The 20,101-nt window shown below is 46.3% G+C and overlaps 1 protein-coding gene across 1 annotated transcript; it reads left to right on the forward strand.

The window, feature by feature from the left end:
* Positions 1 to 1,874: 1,874 nt before the first annotated feature.
* PPIC (peptidylprolyl isomerase C) lies at positions 1,875 to 15,961 on the forward strand. The gene is made up of 5 exons (XM_037509455.2): positions 1,875 to 2,041; positions 8,595 to 8,708; positions 9,418 to 9,511; positions 12,531 to 12,715; positions 15,309 to 15,961. Exons 1-5 carry the CDS (start codon positions 1,901 to 1,903, stop codon positions 15,435 to 15,437), a joined length of 663 nt encoding a protein of 220 aa, XP_037365352.1. The 5' UTR covers positions 1,875 to 1,900; the 3' UTR covers positions 15,438 to 15,961.
* The last annotated feature ends 4,140 nt before the right edge of the window (positions 15,962 to 20,101 follow it).

Here is a 20,101-nt window from a genome sequence, read left to right on the forward strand (position 1 = left end):
CATATGGGCGGGGGAAATGAATTTGATCCCTATCTTGGGCTATTCACTCAAAGAGCTACGAGGATGAATTTCACAAACATAACTTTGTGCAAAATAATAATTACATGCTATAATTCATTCATATCAAGTTAAAACAAAACTAAACCGTAATGTGAGAGTGCAAGATTGTCGTTAATTTGGGGAGAATTAATGGGGGGGGGCGTACAAGAGGAGTTTCCAGAGAGCTAGTGAATATTTTATTTGGGGGGGGGAGGTGTTCTAGTGGTGTTTGTTTCATAATAATTCAGTTGATCTGTATGTTGACATTTTGTGTTTATCTGTGCATGTTTACACTTATCAATTTTCCCAATAAAAGGATTTTTAAAAGGGTTTAGATACATTCATTCATTTAACAAATATTTATTGAAAAATCACTTTATACTAGGTGTTGCACTAGATCTGGGTCATCAAAAGGAAAAAATACAGGCATGCTCCCTGCTCTGGCGGTGCTTCACACTTAAAGCAGAGAAAAAACAGGTACAGAAATGAATGCATATGCTTGTTGGTATACAGTAATGAATGTATATGTGCACATGTATTTAAATATAACACACACTCCCACATATATATATATATATATATATGTATACACACACACACACCCCTGCATAAATAAACACAATTACTCAGCAGACTAAGTGTTTGATACCTTTACCTCTCTGTAAAAGGAGGATTCTTTATTGGGGGTGGGAGAGAAGAAAGATAATAGAGTCTTTATTGAAATGAAATATCAAAAACAGTTGAGAATAATTCTTCCCACCCTCAAAAGTAGCAGTTACTCCTTTTATACTTAATGAATAGTTCCAAAGTAACTTTAGATCTAACTTAGTCACCGGCAGGAATCCTATCTACTTATCTAAGGGAAACCCTGGCTCAAAAGGCATGAACCAGCCCCTAGGAAAATCAACAGACTGCTATTACTGATTTATAGTTAATTTTGGAAATTAACTGAAATAAAAAGAAAGTTCTTTTGAAGTCCTAATTCAAAAAGCTTTGCGTTTTAAAACAACATTTTCCTGATTACAAAATACTGACATGCTCATTGTACAGCATCTGGGAAAGCAAAAAATCACAAACAAAAATTCATAATCCTAATCATTCATAATCACCAGAGCTACTGTAAATGGGTGCATTTCTTTCCATTTTTAAAATGCCTTTACATATTTACTTTCACAGTTGAGATCAGGGTTTCTACTTGATTTTGCAAGCTGAGTTTTCCATTTAAAAGTGTAGTGCACATTTTCCCAAGGCATTAAATTATCTTCCCAAACATTACTCTGAAGTTTGGACAGACTGTACGCCCAATTGCAATCTCAACGAGGGGTCATTCACCATGTGCAATCAGGGCCACGCACGCAGGTACCCCACAGTTCTGGGGGGCGTCGAAACTTAGCTGAAGCTCTGAGCAAACACCGGCCCGTGGAAGGCCCCGCGGGGCGACCCCCAAGGCGGCTGCGGCCAAGTCGGGGACCCCTCAGAAGCGCCCCCGCCCCGCTGCGCGCACAGTGCCAGGCAGAGTCCGCAGCCCGAGCGTTCCTAAGTTTCAATCTGTGCCGACGCGGCAGGTTCCTGGAGACGCCTCCACCCAGCGCCCGGGGCCACACATTTTTAGGGGGCCACACATTTCTGGGGCGCCCGCGCACTGGCCGCGAGCAAGGCGGTCAGACCGCCGCGCGCCTCTCGGGACCCTAGTTCGCCCCGAGGGGCAGCACTTGAGAGGAGCGCGCCGGGGTTCCGGCCCTGCCCCAGCCTCCCAACCCCAACCCAGCCCCCGCCCCCCCAAACTGGGCGCGGGAGCGCGCAGGCGCAGCCTCCCGGAGTCCCGCCAGCCGTCCCGGGGCCTGCGGCCGCTCCCGAGACGATGCCAGCGCAGCCGCCGCTCGCCATGGGCCCGCGCCCCGGGCTGCTGTTACCTCTGGTGCTCTTCGTGGGGTTCGGCGCGCTCGTGTCTTCTGTGGGGGCCTCGGGCGGCCGCAAGCGAGGCCCGTCGGTGACGGCCAAGGTGACCGGACAGCGGGCCGGGGCTGCCCCCTCCTCCTGGCCACGGGTTCGGGGCGCTTTGGGGACGGGGCGCTTCGGGGACGGGGCGCTTTGGGGACGGGGCGCTTTGGGGACGGGGACCTCCGTGTGGGGGGCGCCGAGGAGCGTCTCCCCGGCCTCAGAGGACGGGAGGAGGCCACGGGCCGGGGTGGGAGGGGGCGGCCGCGCGGGGTGCGCGGGGTGGCGCCCCGGGGAGACTTCGTGGGTGCCGGGCGGAGTCCCGGGCCGCGCGGGCCGCCCGCTGGGGCGCGGCCCTCGGGCATCTACCCCGGGGGCTGGGAGAAGCTTCCGGAACCCGAGAGCCGGTTCTCCAGGAAGGAGACAGCCCAAGTACTTCCTTCGGCGCGGCCGGGACTCGGGTGCAGCCGCAGGAAGAGCGGGGGGCGCGCGGGGGACACGCTCCAGCCCGGGGCCGCGCGCCGCGCCGGGGTCACCCACTCCGGGTGGGGGGGGCCGTGCCCCTGGGCGCAGAGGGGCCGGGGAGGTGGCCCAGGGCTTTCTGCAAGGAGAGGCTGGGCTCCCCCGCCGCTGTTTAAGAACCACAGGAGACGAGCGCTTTCAGACTTGCTGGGGGTGGGGGCAGCCCCCTGGCTTGGGGTGTTGCTCTAAGGCCCAGAAGGCACCTGTGTGACTGAGGCCAGCCTTTTAATCTTTTTCAGCATATTTACTGACCCAAGGCTAGAAGGGAACGGGAGGGAGTGAGCTAGCGACTGTATGATTTGGTGCCCATGATGGTCACTTCTGGAAAAAAAAAAAACGCACGGGCTCATACCTTGGAATCTGCAAGGAGGGGCAGCTGTAAGGGCTCTTAACAATTGCTTTGGTGTTAGCCGGTGGAAATGACACTGTTGAAGTAGAGGACGGCTTAGTGCAGGACCGCAGGGAATGCAGGATGGTGAAGAGGGCGGGCCGTGGTCTGGAGAGGGGACAGGTTCAAGCCTCCATCCCTTTGTAGCTTAGGGGTAAACAGAAGGGCCTTGCCAGATTGTGATAAAGTTGACCTGATTGTTTCAAGCACTGAACTTCGGGGCATATCTGATTTTGGGAGTTTATACAGGCCGAGGAGCTCTGTGGGGGAGTAGGGGAGCCTTGCTTTCAGTCTGCACCCTATCTGAGTCAGGATCCAGTCATAACAGTAAATTTCATCAAAAGTGAGATGAACCAAGCAATAACCCCTAATATCGACTGAGTAGCATTTATAAACCTTGAAGAGCAGGGAGCCTGGCGAAGATATCAGCAAGGGACTGCAGGCGTAAAGGCCTCCAGAGAGAAAGCCACCCTGCTGTGATCATAGAGAGCAGAGAGGCCCCAGGGATGAAGAACGGTTGGCCCGAGATGAGGTTGGAGGGGTGAGCAACCACCTCATCAGGCAGGGTTTTGAGGCAGCTACTCCTTTAATTTGAGGGCCCCTGCAGAGCTTCAAGCAGGGATGACGTGGTCTCATACTGGCTTCTAAGAGATGATGTGGCTGCTCAGTGAGTGGTGAACTGAGATCCCACTCACGGATCCACGCCCAGGGCCAGATGGTGGCGGCTTGGAGGAGGGAGGTCATTGTGGAACTGGGGAGCAAGGAAAGCACTTGGAATAGGTTCTGGAGGTATACCTAATAGCACTGGCTGACACAGGGAGTAGTACTGCCAGCTAAAATAGCCAGGCAGATAAGAATTCCAGATAATCAGTGAGTAATTATTTAGTGTGAAAGCATCACCTGCAATACTTGGAACTAGTTTCCCCCGAGGGACTTTTAAACTTGCCCATCTGCAGGAGAACAAGTCTTGGGGTGTGAAGCCTGGCCAGGAGAAGAGGGACCCCAGGGTGGTAGCTGCAGGAGGGGAAGGAGACTCGGAGCATCGTGTCCCTGGCCCAGGGTGCTGTCACTGAGGGCCTTCTCCTGACTTTGCTCTCAGAATGGTTACTTAATGCGTTTTCTTTCCCCCACCAAATTTATAGCTAAATTCTAAAAGCTCATTGTGGAGATCAGACTTCTACAGATTTGACTGCTGAATTACTTTTTAGTGACCTTTTATAAACAACTGTAGGGAAAGTGGAAACATTAAAAATGATTCTCTGATTGAGGAAGAGTGGATTCATTGGCTTTTACTCTGGTGTATAGTTTTCCCCTGCAGTCTTTACCTCAGATTTCCTTTAAAAATAGGAATCTGTAAATAAAAGAGGTGTGAGGTGCTCCTCCTGGCCCCGCCCCCCCCAGACCTGTTAAGAGCTCTAACCTTGTCCTGTGTCTTGCTGCAGGACAGACTCAGCCTCCTGCCCAGCCATAGAGGCTCATCTGGGCTTGTGGCTCCTTGCGCTCCAAACTCCAGCAGATGCCGTGGGACCTGATCAAGGCCAGGCCGGGCTCCAAGAGTATATTAAGTACTCTGCCATCTTTCCAGCTACTTTCAGATGCTCCTTAAGTGGCACCAAAGTACCACCTTTTCCAGGAAGCCCACTTTGATCCACACAGATAATCACCACTTCCTACCATGACATTTTTTCTCAGTTTGCTGGAACTTTCTAAAGCACGGACTGACTAATAGGCTAGGGCAGGTGACGAGGGCCAAGTTGTGTAACATCTGATGCTTCCTTTCATCCTCTGTAAATCAAGGTGGAATAATAACTACCTGCCAGATAGATATGTGCCAGGGTTTGGCAAATTAGATGTAATAAAGCAGGGACATGCTTAACCCTGCTTTGAGTTCCTGATTTAAGAGGCACGTTGTTAGTGTTACCTCTGTTATCTTATTCATCTCGGAGATGGGGACCAGGAGTTTGAGGGTTTCACCAACTTGCTTCAGTTTCCATGGCCAGTTAGTGGTGTAGCTGGGTTTGAGACTTCACAGCTCACGTACCCAGTCACTTTGGAAACAAACCGCACCGGGGTTTGAGTAAGTGTGTGTCTCTTCCCTCCCCCACCACCCCGCATCCCATGAGTTCAGGTAACTTTCAAGGACAACTGTGAGGCAAAAAGGAGCCACTGAGGTGCCCGCTCCTTAAGTGGTACCAAGTACCACCTTTTCCAGGAAGCCCACCTTGATCCACACAGATAAGCACCACTTCTTACCATGACATGTTTTTTGCACGGGTCTTCCCATTAAACCTAACTTCCAGAATATTACAGCTACTTCTGTATGTACTGGTCCTGGTCTGGATGCTCTGTGGGGGTGGGGCACGGGGCCTGTCCCCAGTGACACAAAGCCAAGTCGGAGATGAATCTCAGGTGAGAGGATTGCCTGTCGGCCACCTTGAGTGCCTCAAAATAGCCTCAAGCCTCAAATCTTATTTAACCAAATATTTATCAAAGCTCTATGGAGCAGGCAGTGTGTGAGCACAGAGCACCCCGTCCCAGGGTAGCTGCAATAGACAGGACAAGCAGAGGTGCCACTGTGCCCCAGGCTGCCTGGGATGGGTGTCTGCCAGCCTGGAGGAATGTCACAGCTGCGGGAAGGCATCCTGGGCCAGGTATGAGGACAGGCAGCGCTGGAAGGAGGGAGCAGCAGGGACACAAGCCCCACCTGGCTGAGTTCTTTCTGGAACCAGAGCACCAGGGAAGGTCTAGGTGAGTCTGGTCACCTTCACCCTCTGTCCAGGTGAGTCTGATCACCTGCCCTGGTCTTCAGTGTTACTCAGTTTTGCACTATTCAGCACTTTTTGAGTCCCCACTCGTGGTGACACTGTGCCTGGCACCAGGGAAGGTGGAAGCACCATCTCCTGCCCTTAGGGACTCCTGGCCATACTGAGAACCGTATTCATAATAAATCACAGTCCAACTGGATGTGGCCGTGGATTGAGATTTGGGCTCACAGAAGCTAGCTGGGAAAACCCTGAACCCCGTGACCCTTGCTTTCCTCATTTGCAACTTGGTGATAACAGCGCCTGCGCTTCCTCCCAGGGTACAGTGGGGCTCACCTGTTATGATGTGAGGGTGACGCGCAGTAGACACTACTGCTAGCTCATGTTTTCCCATCCCTTCTCCCGCCCAGTCTTCCCCCTTCCCCCTCTAATTAAATGCCTCTCCCTCCCCCATCCTCGCATTCCTCAGCTACCACCCAAAGGCAGCCACTTGACCTCCTTGAACGACCCTAAGAGCCTCCACATTCTCCTTTCCTACTTGAGTCTCTCCTGGGTCCTGTTCTTTCTTCTCTCTCTCTCTCTTCCCTGACAAAACCTGGGTCTCTGACCTGGCACCCTTCTGCTGCCTTCTGGGCCAGGTGAGGCTCTCACAGCCTTGGGTTCAGAAGGGCCTTGTGGCTCCTCTGCTCACAGACCACTCTTCCCTGCTGCTCTGGTTCCAGAAAGAACTCAGCAGGTGGGGCTTGTGTCCCTGGTGCTCCCTCCTTCCAGCGCTGCCTGTCCTCATACCTGGCCCAGGATGCCTTCCCGCAGCTGTGACATTCCTCCAGGCTGGCAGACACCCGTCCCGGGCGGCCTAGGGCACAGTGACGCCTCTGCTTGTCCTGTGTCTATTTCAGCTACGCTGGGACGGGGTGCTCTGTGCTCACACACTGCCTGCCCCATAGAGCTTCGATAAATATTTGGTTAAATAAGATTTGAGGCTGTTATTTCTATACGAGCTGTGAAAACACACCCTTTTCTTACCCTCACTTATGAAGGATGCTGCAGTGTGTGTGTGGGGGGAACCCTATTAATGTATGCGCTAGGCTGTGTGTAATAACACTTGTTGAAGAACTGTGCTGGGTGACAGGCACGTTTTCTTCATCTTCTCAGGCTGCTCCCCCAGATTTCAGTTTCTTTGCATCTTAAATGTTTGCAGGTTTTGCCTTTTTTTTTTTTTTTTTTTTAGAAAGTCTGGGAAGGCCTTTCTGGTGTTTTATTAGATGTGTTTCTAAGATCACATCCCTGATTCTCTCCCCTGTGCTGCCTCATCGTTGCTGTTATTAAATTTCCTCCATGGCTTGGAAATCCCTTTGGAGAAACTGCCTCTGCCTGACACCAGCTCTGCTCCCCCAGCTCCCTGCTCACAGAAGGGGCACTAGGGCGCCACCTCATCTCCAGGCACGGTCTTTAATGCATTTTATAAAGTTTCACTATTTAAATAGTAATGCAATTTTTGCTGCCTGGGCCATGTAAAAATTGTAAAATGCCACACGGAACACTAAATATCACATCACCCTGTGACAGACGTACTGATGTATTGGCAGAAGCTCTTGTCTTGAACGAGGGCTTGACAGTCTTTACTTCATGATTTTTCTAAACTGTAAGACATCCTTTTTCTTTGACAAGTCTTCTTATATTTTTAAAAGCTATCTTTTGAATGTTTTTTTTACCCATTCAAAGAGTAAATTGGTTCATATAATCTAAACTCACTAATAGAATGCCCTTCGACGGCGTGGCCTTTTCAAGCATCCTGCCTCACAGTCCTCTTAGCACAGTGATTGGTGAGGCAAAATGTATTTGATTTCATTGCAGATGAAACAGTTAAAAAAAAAAAAAAAGCCCAAGAGACTGCTTAAGGTTTATGTGCAAGAAAGGGCCTCAGTGCCTCCCTGGTGGTGTAACGGTTGAGCGCTGGGCTGCTCAGGCTCAATATGCAGGCTCTGCAGCACCGCTTGATCCCTGGCCACCAGCGAGGGTCCCACATGGCGCGACAGACCTCTCCTGCTGCGCCTGCCGCTCCCCTCAGCAGTGTACTTTGTCCGTCTGCCTGTTATGCTCCCTGCTCTGGTGAATTCTCTCACCCTCCTGCGCTTCTGACTGTACTCAGTGCTTGTATAAACAAATAAATAAATCTTTTTTTTAAAAAAAAAAAAGAAAGAAAGGGCCTCATACTCACGTTTGGATGTGTTTTGTTCTTGGATTCTAAAATGTTGCGGGAAAGGAACATGTTCTATTCGTGTACCCTGGGAACGTGGCGACTGAATTCGGCATCTGGAACAGAGTAAATGGTTCTCTCAGGATGCTGAGTCAGTGTTGGCTGTTTCTTGGATGAAGCTGTGCTTGGAAGTGAGTACAGCTGTTTCAAGGGCAGACTACCTGGTGGGGACAGTCAGGGGGGTCAGACCCCATGTCCTTGAACTCACTGGAAACTGGCATTATTGGAAGTAACAAAACAAGAAATCTGGAAGGTCTTCCTATTTCTCTTTTTACTGATTTTATTCTCCATCTTAGTTGACAGCACTCACCATTGAGAACCTAACCTCCACCTATACAGCAGGGAAATGGGTTTGTCTCAGGGGTGTGAGGGAGGAGAATTCTTGAAGACTTTACTAGCTGATTCTGACTGTACACAGTCCAACTTTATACCCATTACTGAGTGCCTCACTGTAGATGGTGCTCCATAACTGTTTGTTGAATGAATATTGGTGAATGAAATGCACGACAAAATAGTTTTAGAGTTCCTTTGATTTATATCCTGCTTTTTCATGGCTTCTTTACAAAATACTGGTGTGAGGGCTTTTGAATGTGGATCAGTTCTCAGATTTTAACTTTCACTTACGTTGCATTTGTGGCTTTTCCACCTTATAACCTTCTGCTCTACTTTTTTTTGCCACATACAGGTCTTCTTTGATGTGAGAATTGGAGACAAAGATGTTGGCAGAATTGTGATTGGCCTCTTTGGGAAAGTTGTGCCCAAGACTGTGGACAATTTTATCGCCCTGGCAACAGGAGAGGTATGCCTCCGATCTATCTCTTTAATTACACAAAGGTGAATCTTCTTTCTGTGAAGCCAAGCACAACAATGTCTTCTGATAAAATAAGGATTGAATTGGTAGGACAGATGAGCTGGAGACATCTTAGGATATTTTACTTCTCTTTTTTTTAAAGATTTATTTATTTATGCCAGAGGTGTGGGGGGGCAGTGAGTGGATTCACCAGAGACAGAGCAGGGAGCAGAACAGGCAGGCTGACTGAAATACACTGCTGAGGGGAACAGCGGGAGAGTCAGGAGAGGTCTGCTGTGCCCTGTGGGTAGCTCCCTGGCCGGCCGGGGATGGAACTCATGCTGCAGAGGCTGCGGATAGCTTCCCAGTGCTGTGCTTAAGCCCTTGCGCCACCAGGGAGGCCCCTATTTTACTTTATTTCCTGATAAAAATCTGTATTCTTCAGACACGGTATCTTCTAGCATTTAGAAAATGAGAGGGAAAATCACCAAGGGAAAATGCACATTGCTCTCTTTCTATTTATTTAGATTAATTCTTTAACCCCATGTGTGTTTGTTAATTTATGTTTTGATCAGCTATTGACAAGTATCTGTCAGTAAATCATTGCTGGGGCCTACTCCAGACCTATAGATAGTCTGTCATTGCAAGTGAACACCGGGGTTTCTCTTTGGGTATGGGTTCTGTCTACTTGTGTATTCAACTGACATGCTCTCTTTAGAGAGGATATGGGTATAAAGGAAGCAAATTCCATCGTGTCATCAAAGACTTCATGATTCAAGGAGGAGACTTCACCCATGGAGATGGCACTGGCGGTAACGTTGTTGGTTTTTGTTCATTTTGTTTTCTTCCTTTCCTTTTTCTCTCCCTTCCCCTCTCCATTTCTTTTCCCAAATTGATACCCAAGATTAAGCTGATTTATTGAGCTCCCAGATTTCAGGAACAAAATCCATAAAGACCACCAAATGAATTCTTTAAGATGGAGGTTAGGGAGCCTCCCGGGTGGCGCAGTGGGTTGAGCACAGCCCTGCGAAGCTGTCTTCAGCCTCTGCAGCACCAGTTCAATTCCCAGCTGGCCAGGGAGCTACCCACATGGTGCGGCAGACCTCTCCTGTCTCGCCTGCTGCTCCCCTCAGCAGTGTATTTTGGTCTGTCTGCCTGTTCTGGTCCCTGTTCTGTCTCTGGTGAATTCTCTCACTCTCCTGTGCCTCTGGCCTGTACCCCAGTGCTTGTATAAATAAATAAATCTTAAAAAAATAAAAAAGATGGAGGTTAGGTTCTGAATGGTGAGTGCTCTCAGCTAAGATGGAGAAAAAAAAGGGTGAAAAGAGGAAGACCATCCAGATGTCTTGTTTTGTCATTTCCAACAATGCCAAATTCCAGTGAGTACCAAAATCTTAATAGGTAGAGGTGAGTGAGACTTCCTCACTTTAAACAGTCCTGCTTTGGTGGAGAGATCTCCATTGTGGTGATATATTTGATCAGTAGATTATTTTGCAGTTCCACTTACAATGCTGCCCTGTGGGTATGTACGATACAGGGCAGTGTCTGTCACGGGAAGGAAGGGTGGCTATCAAATGTACACCGGGACACCAGTGAAATGGGGACCTGGGGAAGGAAGACTGGAGGGGCAGCCAGAGTGACATTCAGGTGCAGGATGACAGGCAGATTGACCCCCTTCTTTGGATTCTTTCATTTCATCATCAGTGTTTTCAACAATCAAAAACCAGAGCCTCCCCTGGTGGCGTAGCGGTTGAGCGCTGGGCTGCGAAGCTGCCTACAGTCTCTGCGGCGCCGGTTCGATCCCCAGCCACCAGCGATGGTCCCACATGGCCCACAGACCTCTCCTGCCGCCCACTGCTCCCCTCAGCAGTGTACTTCTTTGTCAGTCTGCCTGTTCTGTTCCCCGCTCTGGCTCTGGTGAATTCTCTCACCCTCCTGTGCTTCTGACTGTACCCAGTGCTTGCATAAATAAATAAATCTTAAAAAAAAAAAAAAAACACAAAAAAAAAACCCCACAAAAGCAAATCAGTAGGTAAGTTGGTAAATTATAATATGGACATACTTATAAACAAAGTTCAAGTTCTATAAAGTACAAATAATGATATTTATAGAGTTTTGAATCTTCCTGAGGTTATTTGATATTGAGGGTTCCAGTTCCCCAGCTCCCTGGACTAAGTGCTCCATAAATGTAGTGAGTTCTTGAACACACCCAATACCTATGTAACTACACAGCGTGTGGTGTGATAGTATCTACCCAAAGAGGTGGGCTCCTGTATTTCAGAATCACATACAGTGTTTGTAGGCCAATGCTATCTCAAGAAAAATTACAAAAAATTTAAAGTAAGTTTACTTCACATTTAAGACTTTCAACTTAGCTAACCCTGATTTTAGGGGCTATAGAATGGCTAACTTTTGCAAGAAATACTCAGGCTATTTTGAGCGCTGTTGCTAACTTTATGTTTCCTGCAATGGGCTATTTATGACAAAATGGCTAGGATTAAACACTGGGATTCGCCAGGCACCTTGGGAAGATTACTGTCAGTCCTCGCTAAGGGACTGCAGGGTATGGGCAAGTGGAATGCAGCAGAGACACATGTTCAGGTTACTTGGGCTAATGGGGGTACGCTGAGGATGCTCAGGAAAGTGACCCCAGCTGCCACAGAGCTGGGCCTCCCCCCAAAACCTGTACTTAAGAACCTGTCCCCTTGGGATCCGCATCCCATCATCCTGCCCTGGGTCCAGTGGGAGTGCCAGCTGTGCCCTCTTTTCTCTCTCTGCCTTCCGTGTGTGTGTGTGTGTGTGTGTGTGTGTGTGCATGTGCACACTTGCTTCTCCTTGATAGTCTCTGAATTTGGGACCTGTTGAATCAGGCAAATAAGCAATTTTTTTCCAGACATCCTATGTTACTGACCACCCAGCCATACCTTTGTTATCTTTGATATCTACTTTGGCCTTCCTGACTGAGCCAAGGATTTTAGGGTTGGCAGTTGATGGGTAAGGAGCCCTGCAGAAGAGCAGAAGGTGGGCATGACAGATGCAGACATGTCTCAGGGTCTGTGTTGAGGGTTTATGGGGAATATGTGTGCTGCTGTCCCTGCTGTTTGCTAGTGCTGCAGACACACACTTGCCTCTAGCTGTGCTCAGGACTGGACACTTCATGCTCTCATTGGCCATCACCCTCTTCCTCCTGCCGGGTCCTGAGGCCAGCGTGCCTAAGGCCTTTTAGGCTTGCTGTGCTTTCTCAGTGCCGGGGCAAGAGAGAATGTGGGCTTTAAAGTCAGAGTGCCAGATGTTTAAGGTTTGCTCCACTGTTCTCATTTTCCATAACCTGTTTCCCACTGCGAAACAGCAATGAGAGTACCTATTCTGTAGGGTGGTTGTGACCTAAGATTTCTCTATCAGTGGCTAGTAGTTAGGTTCTGATTAGAGTGACCTGATGCTTGTGACAGAGATTGAGCCACTAGGATGGCTCAGCCACCTTCCCATCTAGTTTTATGATGTCATTCTACCCTTCAGCTCCTTGTCATTTCAGGGTGAAATTACTGACCTGCTTGGTCAAGATTTGGCCCTTCGCTTGAGGCCAGAGGACATTCTGTCACCTTATGTCATATTTAAAGCTTCTGATTGTGTATTTTTTTCAGACCCTGGACCCTGCTTCCTTTGAGAAGTTCATTTTTTCTTCTCATTTACTTCCCCTGAGGCTGACCATCTGTTCCCCACCTCTACCTGCTAGTGTTCTCTTAACCATTTCTACTAAAATCTTATGTATTTTTTTGAATATTCTACTTTCCCAGGACATCTATTGACTCTTGTCCTTTTTGTGTCATCCAGGTATAAGCATTTATGGTGACACATTTCCCGATGAGAACTTCAAACTGAAACATTATGGCATTGGGTGGGTCAGCATGGCCAATGCTGGACCTGACACCAATGGCTCTCAGTTCTTTATCACCTTGACCAAGCCCTCCTGGCTGGATGGCAAGCATGTGGTATTTGGAAGAGTCCTTGATGGAATGGTAACTTAATATATCTATTTTTTGCATTCAAAGTTTTATATTTAGAATCACAATACTTTCAATGATATATTAACCTTGAAATGTGCTTATTAGAGATCCATCATTCTGTTAACTGACTGTTTCATAGGTGAAGAAATAATATAAGGTATTACTTTTAATTATTAGGAGCATTGGGGCAGAGGCTGGGGACTGAGCATGGAGAAGTTAAATCCTGAGGTTAATTTATCCCACTGTTTGATGTACATGGAAACTTTTAAAATGTCATCAAATAAAACTAGGGCCATGTATGTGAATGCAATGGAATATTATACAGCCTTGAAAAGCACACTGACAAGGGATGAACCTTGTTGATGTTAAGTGAAATAAGCCAGTCACAGAAAGGTGTATAGGAGACCTTATAGGAGGGATCTAATATAGCTAAATACATAGCTAATAGCTAAATACATAGAAACATCCAGTAGGATGGTGGTTGCCAGGCACTGGGGGAGGAGGAAATGGGAGTGGTGGGCAGTGGCTATAGACTTTCAGTTTTGCAAGATGAGAAAGTTCCAGAGATTAGTTGCATAGCATAATTCAAATACTAAACAATATTGAGCTATGTACTTAGAGATGGATAAGATGGTTATGTTATTTATACTATGTGTTTCTCACCACTATTAAAAATATTTTTTAAAAGTATGGTTCAGTCCAACAGAAATCACTTTCAAACACTCACAGCCAAAATCAATAAAGAAAATTCAAATTTATGCTAGTATGTGTCAAAGAGTACCAGAGGCGTCCCATTCATAATCCATAATAACACTTCTTAAAATCCTCATTCTATTCTACTCTCAATACTTCTCCTGCTTAAGTAACTGCCTGAAGTAGTTCTCCCAATTCCTCAACTGGCAAAGTCAGCCCAGCCCAGCCCTGGCCCATCCTGGACTGCCTTGCTCTCCATATTTCATTTTGTTTTGTTTTCATATGGCTTATTCTGCCTCCCTCATCCAACCATAAGTAAACCAACCTCACTTGTTGGCAGTTCTTTCCCAGAATTCCCTGCTATTCTGATTCTAAGCAGCAAAGACAAGGAACTGAGCAGATGACTCAGAACATCTCTTACAAAGTAAGGACATATGCAAACTGAGCCACAAAAGATGAAGTACTCGTTAGCAAGTGGGAGGAGAGAGAGGTAGGGCAGCACGAACCACTGAATATGACACTTCACTTTCCAGCACAGAGAAGAACACGCCCACATCCCGTGAGGCCTAGATGTGCATAAATCTACTGTTTCACAGTAATGAACACCAGCTTTCCTCAGACCTCTTACTGAACTTTGTTTTTGAAATCAGCTAACTGTGGGGATGCGTATGTTAAATCCGTCTGGGATTTTGACACTCAGCTTAACCAGGTGCTATATAGTTTAAAGATAAACTCACTTATCATTCAGTAAATATTTCTGAATACAACATTGTGTCAAGCTGTCAGAAAAGTGAATCCAAATCTTGGGATTTTCTTCTTCTGGTCATACTATTCTTCTAGTCTTCTGCGTCTTACATCTCTTTGTGCTAATCGACAGCACTGACTTCCTCCTACCCTTTGGTAGGCATCCTCGGAGTCCTGTTGCCTGGTCTTAGCCAAATAGTCCTTAACATCTTATGGGGCATAAACTTTTTGAGAAAAAGCTTATATTTCATAGAGTTTCTAGGCGTTTGCAGGATCTCCTGAATTCTACCCCTTGGTCCTTCAGAAATCAGTGGGTTGCTCAGTTAATACAAATTTCACGACTTCACTTCAGACCTGCAAAGTCACAGCTTCTCCAGGTGTGCCCACAAGCAAGCATTTTAAAATTATGGCAAAATATGCAAAATGTAGGGATTTCCATTTTTAACCATTAAATAAGCATTTGAAGAAAGTGCCCCCACACCAGCTTTCCTCAGAAACATACACTATCCTTAGAAGAATGCTGTCTTTTGATTTTAAATTAACCCAAGTCGGGCAGAGATGGGATTAGTTGACCCCAACTACAAGGCACTCAGAGACTGTCGCTATTTTTTTCTCAGCTCTCTTGGGAAACCCATCAGGAGCTGGCTCCTTGGTGCTGTCCAGTCGCCCTCCTTCAGTGTGACACACGAGAGCTTGTGAAGCTACCAAGGCAGAAAGGGGCCCCTTTCACCACTGTGGGGGTGCAGTTATACTAGTATTAGACTCATCCTGCAGATTGATGGCTTGAGTCAGCCTTAAAAATGGGCAAACTCAGTACTAAGTTGACTTCTAAATCTGCTTTATGGCATATTTTATTATGCCTAGAACCATAACAGGGTGCAGCTGAAATTGACCCAAACTCCATGCGAACTCCTACATTGGGTATAAAAGTGAGCAGAAATATCTTTCATTAGACGGAGATGTTTACCCAAAAATCATACTCTTTTTTTCTTAGAATATAAAAGAAATAAGGAAATACACAAATATAGTGCAAGTCCAAATCTGCTATTTATGACTTTCTTGAATAGTTTTTCCCCACAATTAGCTTGCATGGTTTTATAATCATAAAAAAAATTTTCCTTTGCACTTGGACTTTCAGAAGTGAACCGCGGGTCTCCTCTCTCACCAGGCAGTGGTCCACTCGATAGAACTTCAGGCAACGGACGGACGCGATCGCCCTCTCACCGACTGCTCCATCACCAACAGTGGCAAGATAGACGTGAAAACACCCTTCGTGGTTGAGGTGGATGACTGGTGACACAGCTCTCAGAAAACAAGGAACGCACCCTGGCAGGGGTGTGTGGGTGTGAGTGTGCATGCACGCACGTGTGTGTGAGTTGAAAGTTACTTTATGTGCATGGTTGCTTTTTTGTTTTTTGACTTCTGCTTCCCATCCCAGATCACAGGATAGTTATAAACACCAATCACTCCAAGTTTAGTTTGCATGAATTTTGCTAAGTCATTTTGGTAAGTTGAGGGACTTAGCAGACACTCTCTTCCTGTAATGGTGCTATTTTTGAACTAGAAAACTTTGTAGAGGCTGTTGTTTTTTGAAGACGACAATCGTTCTGTGCAATTCATCCTGTTCTTCAAGTTGAATGATGCTGCAGGCTTGTCTTAAAAAGATGACAACATGAAATTCATTATTTTGTATTCGAACATAAATTCTTCTCAGGTAAAAGGGAGATTTGATTAGTGTCATCTGATGTATGTCATAGGAACTTTTACCTGATAAAAGGTGCTGTGGTGTTCATGACATTAAATACTTTTTCTAAGCATCAGCTCGGCTTTTTGCAAGACTTTTTTTTTTTTTTAAAGATTTATTTATTTATTTATTTATTTATTTATTTATTTATTTATACAAGAACTGGGTACAGTCAGAAGTGCGGGAGGGTGAGAGAATTCACCAGAGCCAGAGCTGGGAGCAGAGCAGGCAGAAGGACCGAAGTACACTGCTGAGGGGAGCAGCGGGCGGCAGGAGAGGTCTGCACACCATGTGGGACCCTCCTTCGGTGGCCGGGGAGCAGCCAGGGATCAAACCGGCGCTGCAGAGGCTGCGGGCAGCTTCGCAACCCAGCGCTCAACCACTGTGCCACCGGGGAGGCCAACTTTTTGCAAGACTTTTTAAAAACTGTAATGGTGCTTTAAAAAACAAATGTGCTGGGCCTCCCCTGGTGGTGCAGCGGTTGAGCGCTGGGTTCGATCCCCAGCCACCGGCAAGGGTCCCGCAAAAAAAAACAAAAAACCCACAAATGTGCTGTGGTAATAATCAACATATTAGAGAGGGTTTTGTAAAACCAAAATATCACAATTGGATAATTTGGGGTAGGAAAGCATAAAAAATGATGACTATCACACCCCCAGATACTTGGACTGATTATTTACTGCTTTTTAGTCAATATAACCTTTTTAGGAAATTCCTCTGAATCCAGTGGCAACAAAAAGAAATGTTTTTTCCATTTACATAAGAGGGTGAAGATTCGACCTGTGCTCCCCTAGATGGGAGGCTCTAACACCCACTGGCTGTAGCGGAGGAGCCGAGATTTGTGCAGACGGCAGTGTAGCTGCGAGAAGACAGTCCGTGGCTTCTCCTCCAGGACAGTGCAGGGAGGGTCCAAAAAAAGGCTTCTCTTGAGCTGTGTTCTAAGGAAATCGCTTCACGCAGAGATGAGGTGAAATGAGCACTCTTACTGCCGATGGGTATGTTGATCAGGACAACCCTACTGGAGAGTCGTTTGTTCATTTCTTTCCCAATAAAAAGCTAAAAGGCTTTGATATTCCAGGTACCACTCAGGGTTCTAAGGTTCCAGCAGCGGACAGCGAGAAAGGGGCCTCATGTGGTGAGCAGGAGAGTAAGGAATGAACAGAGAGGATGATGAGTATCGTAAAGAGAAGATGCCCCAGTTCGCTGGCGAGGCTGGGAGGTGAGCACGGTCTGGGTGGGCAAGGGAGGCATCCTAACAGATGACAGTAGCACTGAGGTCTCAGGAAGAAAGAGTAGACAGGAAATACGGACCCTCCCAGCGGAGGGAAAAGACAGTCCAAGGTTCCTGGGGGGCGTTCCAGGGTAGAACATAACAGAAAGCCAGGCTGCTGGAGGCTGTGAGGGCAGAGAAGTGAGGCTGAAACTGGATCATTGCAGGGTTGGGGGCCGGGGTGAAAAGTTCTTTTATTCACGGTCCAGTGGAGAGCTGTCCATTTTAAGTAGGGAAGGGGAAGGATGGGACCTGCTTTTCAGAAGGATTATTCTACTGCAAGAATTTTTATAGGGAGTTTTAAAAAAACCCTCAAAATAGTCATATCCTTTGAAGTCCCACACCTGGGAATTTGGTTTGACCTGAGTTGTAATGGACATTTTGTTCCTTTCAGCCCAGCACTCACTGTGCTTATTTTGGCGGTGTCTGCCCATTTTCTTGGGGGACTCACACTAGTCCTGACCTGACATTCATTAAGTCACTCGATAAATCTTTACTGAGTGCTGGGGAGAGACACAAGCAAAGTGTCAGCCCTTGAGCTTATAGTGGAAGAAGACAATGAAGTCACACCTGTGCCTCCAGCCCCACAGCAGAGCATCAGGAATACGCCTGTGGCAGGGTGGTCAGACAGGGTCCTGAGCAGAGACGAAGGATGTCGGGCTGCAGCAAGCTGGGGTGAAGAGCAGGCAGATGGGATCAGGACACAACATGAGCAGAGCAAGAGTGCTGGGGGCAGGGACTGCCATGTCCTGCAGGCAATCCAGTACATTCCTTGCCTGGCCCCAGCTACTGACTCAGGTGGGTGTTTGATCCCATTTATGTTAATGAGTCTCAGTAGGATTTCTGCTGAAAAAATTGGGAAAGACCCGCTCTGTCTTCTGGGAGGAAGTAAAGGAGCAGACCTGAGGAGAAAACTGACACAGAGGGGAGCCGGTGCAAGAGACAAAAAGACAGGTTCATTCAGCAGAGTCCAGCCATGCCTGAAGCCAGATCTACCCCTAGGCATTTAGCTATGCTAAAAAAAGGTATTTTTTTTTTTTTTTTTTTTTTTTGCTCAAGCCTGGGTGAACTGATTCCTTGTGATCTGTAATCTAAAGTCTAATGCACCCATACTGAAAAAAAATGATGTATAAAGACATGAATTGCAAAGTTATTGATGATACTAAAATACTGGAATGACCCAAAATGGTTATACGGCACACATTCCGTAATAGAAATAATACGAATTCACTGAGACTGATGTTACGGAACACTGAGTAACATGAGAAAATGGTTATTTTAAAGAAAAAAGTAAAAATTCTGTGCGCAGAATGATCTCAATTATGTAAATACATTCTCAGAGCAAAATCAGCAAAATGCAAACTGACATGCAGCAAATATAAATGGTGGAATTTGAAAAACTCTTACTAAATTTATACTTTTTACTCTTTTCAGTCTTGCAGTTTTTCTCCAGGGATCGTTTCTTTTTAATAATTAGAAAAAGAAGACATTAAAAAAACCTTTAAAGAGGTAACATGGGAGGAAACTGGAAACAAATGGCCTCTTAAATGTATAAAAGTGCGGTAGGTCTGAAATGTTAGCACATAAGCCACTGCTCCCCCTCCCTCTCCCCTGCCCCTCCCCACCGCTATGCATAAGGACATGTACTGTAGCCTATATTTTCCACCTCATTTTTCCATTAGTATGAGCATCATGACCTCTCTCTAGTGACAAAGCAAAAAGTGGTTCCTTTTGGAAACGCTGAAATTCTGAGACCACTAAGACGTGGGTCATCATTAACTGGTTACCTAGTCTACCAGATGACTGACAGCTAATGGCACCTCCTGCTTAAAGCAGTTTACTTCTGGCACACTAAGGGTCAGGCCTTCTATCGAAACCATCAGCAAGCTGATGCCTATAAACTATTGCTTTTCAAAAAGTTGAAGCTTTCTGAAAAAGCTTTTGAAATGAATGGTTTTCTAAGAGCGCCCATCGTGCTGTTCAAACGACATCTCTGTTGCCAAGGATGGGTATGGAATCAGATGCGAATTATCCTGGATGCCACCACCACCATGCCCAAATTATTATAATTTAGCCTTGAATCAATTTCATAAACAATTTAAAACATTCTGGTGTCCTTAGTCATAATTTGTTTTATTCTAAATGCTATTTAGCAATTTTCTGGGTCATCAAGTAGGAATTTAGCAAAATTTATTCATGGGTCTGATTAATTAGAACGACCCTTTCAAAAGTATTGATGGCTTCATTTCTGATGAAATTTTAGGTTTTGAGCACAATTCACCCACCTCATTCTTTAGCTCAGCCGTTTTGAGTTACATAAAGACAAAGACATGGCAAGGATTTTATAGCAGGAAAGGGATTTGTTTTTGTTTTTCAACATTCCTATAATTCAGACAGCTGAAGAAATCTTTGATCTGGAAGTCTTGGAAATTCAAATTTCCCCTCAAGGCCCTTTTTTTTTTTTTAAAAAAAAAAAAAAGAGTAAAAGCAGATTTGTAATGGAAAATTTTGGTGCTGTTAAGTATCTAGCAGTTTTTACTTAAGTCTTTAATTCATTGTGTGGACTTAAGATTTTCAGCCAAGTGCAAGTTGTAGGTGTGATAAAACATAACCTAGGCAGTGATCTGCCATTCTATTCTGTAGGGGCAGAAATCAAGGGGCATGGAGCCAGAATTTGAGTCACAGGAGTCCTGTCTGGAAAAAGATCCATCTGACAAATATTAAGAGTCAAAACAAAATGTATTATAAAGTGCATAAGTGGAATTTTAATCCCACCACTAGGTTCATCAGAATGTTCAGGAGTTCCAAATTTGAGAAATTTGGAGAGGCCTCATCACGCCAGTATCTCTTCTCCTGCCTACTTCTGAAGTCTGATGGACAATCCTGTAACTTTCCAGATCTACTACTTTTTCAGAGTTGCAAGCGGAGCTCCTGAAGCACACGGACA

Source organism: Talpa occidentalis, unplaced genomic scaffold (genome assembly GCF_014898055.3).
Source record: "Talpa occidentalis isolate TD23 unplaced genomic scaffold, MPIMG_talOcc4v2.1 talOcc4.13, whole genome shotgun sequence".
Classification (NCBI taxonomy): domain Eukaryota; kingdom Metazoa; phylum Chordata; class Mammalia; order Eulipotyphla; family Talpidae; genus Talpa; species Talpa occidentalis.